General features: G+C 46.3%; 1 protein-coding gene across 1 annotated transcript in view; it reads right to left on the bottom strand.

Annotated features, from left to right (window-relative positions):
- Window positions 1-1,749, bottom strand: part of LOC101845486 (hornerin) — a gene marked incomplete at its 5' end in the record, with an annotated part of 51,073 nt that overhangs the window by 37,533 nt on the left and 11,791 nt on the right. The window contains 2 exon segments of the mRNA XM_013086264.1: window positions 169-405; window positions 1,539-1,626. Of these exon segments, the coding sequence (XP_012941718.1) occupies window positions 169-405; window positions 1,539-1,626 (325 nt within the window).

The raw sequence follows: 1,749 nt of genomic DNA, 5'->3' as shown, positions 1-1,749 counted from the left end.
CTCCACACTCACCCTCCACACTCACCCTCCACACTCACCCTCCACACTCACCCTCCACACTCACCCTCCACACCCACGGTCCACACTCACCCTCCACACCCACCCTCCACACCCACGGTCCACACTCACCCTCCACACTCACCCTCCACACCCACCCTCCACACTCACCCTCTGTGGCAGGAAGGAGGCAATGACGACAAAGTTTTTGGGGTTCTGCAGGTACTTCTCCTTGAACATCTGCCGCTCCACGTCGGTCCAGGCGGCGTTGAACGAGTGGTGGAAGTTCTGCGCCTCCATGGCGTCCTCCAGCAGGCCGTTGTTGTTGACGAAGCGCATCTTCCGCTGCCGCGCGTCCAGCATCATGGGGGGGATCACCGACAGGCTGCGCATCTTCTTCTCCTCCTCCTGCACACGCGTACACAGAGACAAAAAACAACAAATGTGTCACGGCGCGACAATAACAACAAATGTGTCACGCGCACACATAGACAAAAAACAACAAATAGGTCACGGCCCGGTGGACTCAGGCGTTGGTCAATTTAAGGGAGTATTATGGAGTTATTGGTATCATCTTATAGCCTGCTTGTTCATTTGACTAGCTTTTGGTGATACAATTATCCATCTATTTTGAAAAGAGGTTGAGACATTTGCTACTGAAGGAGGTGAGGACCGCCTGGTCTCAGAGGTAAAACTAGTGAGACAATGGCAGTCAAAGTGTGGTGATTTCCAAAGCTTTAGTTTCTTGAACTCTGAAAAATTTACCTTTTTTTTTGCATTTAAACAATGTTTTACAGTACAATCCACACAGAAATGTGTTTTTAAATGGACATAAAAGGTGTTTAGCCAAACAAAGAACATAAAAAAAAAAAAATAGCCTGATGACCAGAAAAATGCCAGAAGATTAGAGGTGTTACAAGGGAGTAACAAACAAAAAAAAAGAAGAATGGGAGATAAAAACAATAGATGTTTGATAGGAAAGAAGGAGCAAACCACACCAGAGCGCCCGCCAACCACCCACAAACTTGTCTTTGGTTCCATTATTTGGAGGAGTGCCTGATTTCACCACGATGTCTCACAAAAGTAGAAGTACCAGGGGCCAAGGAGAATACCCAGAAGATTAGAGGTGTTACAAGAGAGTAACAAACAAAAAAAAAGAAGGGGAGATAAGGACGATAGATGTTTGATAGGAAAGAAGAAGCAAAAAACACCAGAGCATCTGCAAACCACCCACTCTTGGATTACGGCACTCGCAACTGCATACGGTCATATGAACGCCAGAAGATTAGAGGTGTTACAAGAAAGTAACAAACATAAAAAAAGAAAAAGGGGAGAGAAGGATGGTAGATGGTTGATAGGAAAGAAGAAGCAAACCACACCAGAGCATCCGTCAACCACCCATTCTAGGACAGATTCAACTGCACACTCTGTACACACTGTTGTACAACAAGCCATCTGAAAAGAAACTCTGAAAAAGGCAGAAAAAAAGTGACCCCTTTATCTCTCTTTCCTCTTACTTTTTTTCTTTTCTTTTAGCGTACCTCCTGCTCGGTGAGTCCATCCATGATCTGCTCCATCTCCGCATCGCTCCTCACATACCCGCCCGTCCCGCTGCGTGTGCCTTGTTTGCTGAGTGAGGGACAAGGAGACAGTGTCATTTTAGTTTTAGTTTTAGTAGAGGTTTTACGGCGCTCGCAACTGCTTAAGGTCATATGAGCGCCAAGGGGTGGATGTCAACAAAGAAGTCCAAAC

Source organism: Aplysia californica, unplaced genomic scaffold, assembly GCF_000002075.1.
Source record: "Aplysia californica isolate F4 #8 unplaced genomic scaffold, AplCal3.0 scaffold00449, whole genome shotgun sequence".
NCBI lineage: Eukaryota > Metazoa > Mollusca > Gastropoda > Aplysiida > Aplysiidae > Aplysia > Aplysia californica.
This window is presented reverse-complemented; position numbering and strand designations above follow the sequence as displayed.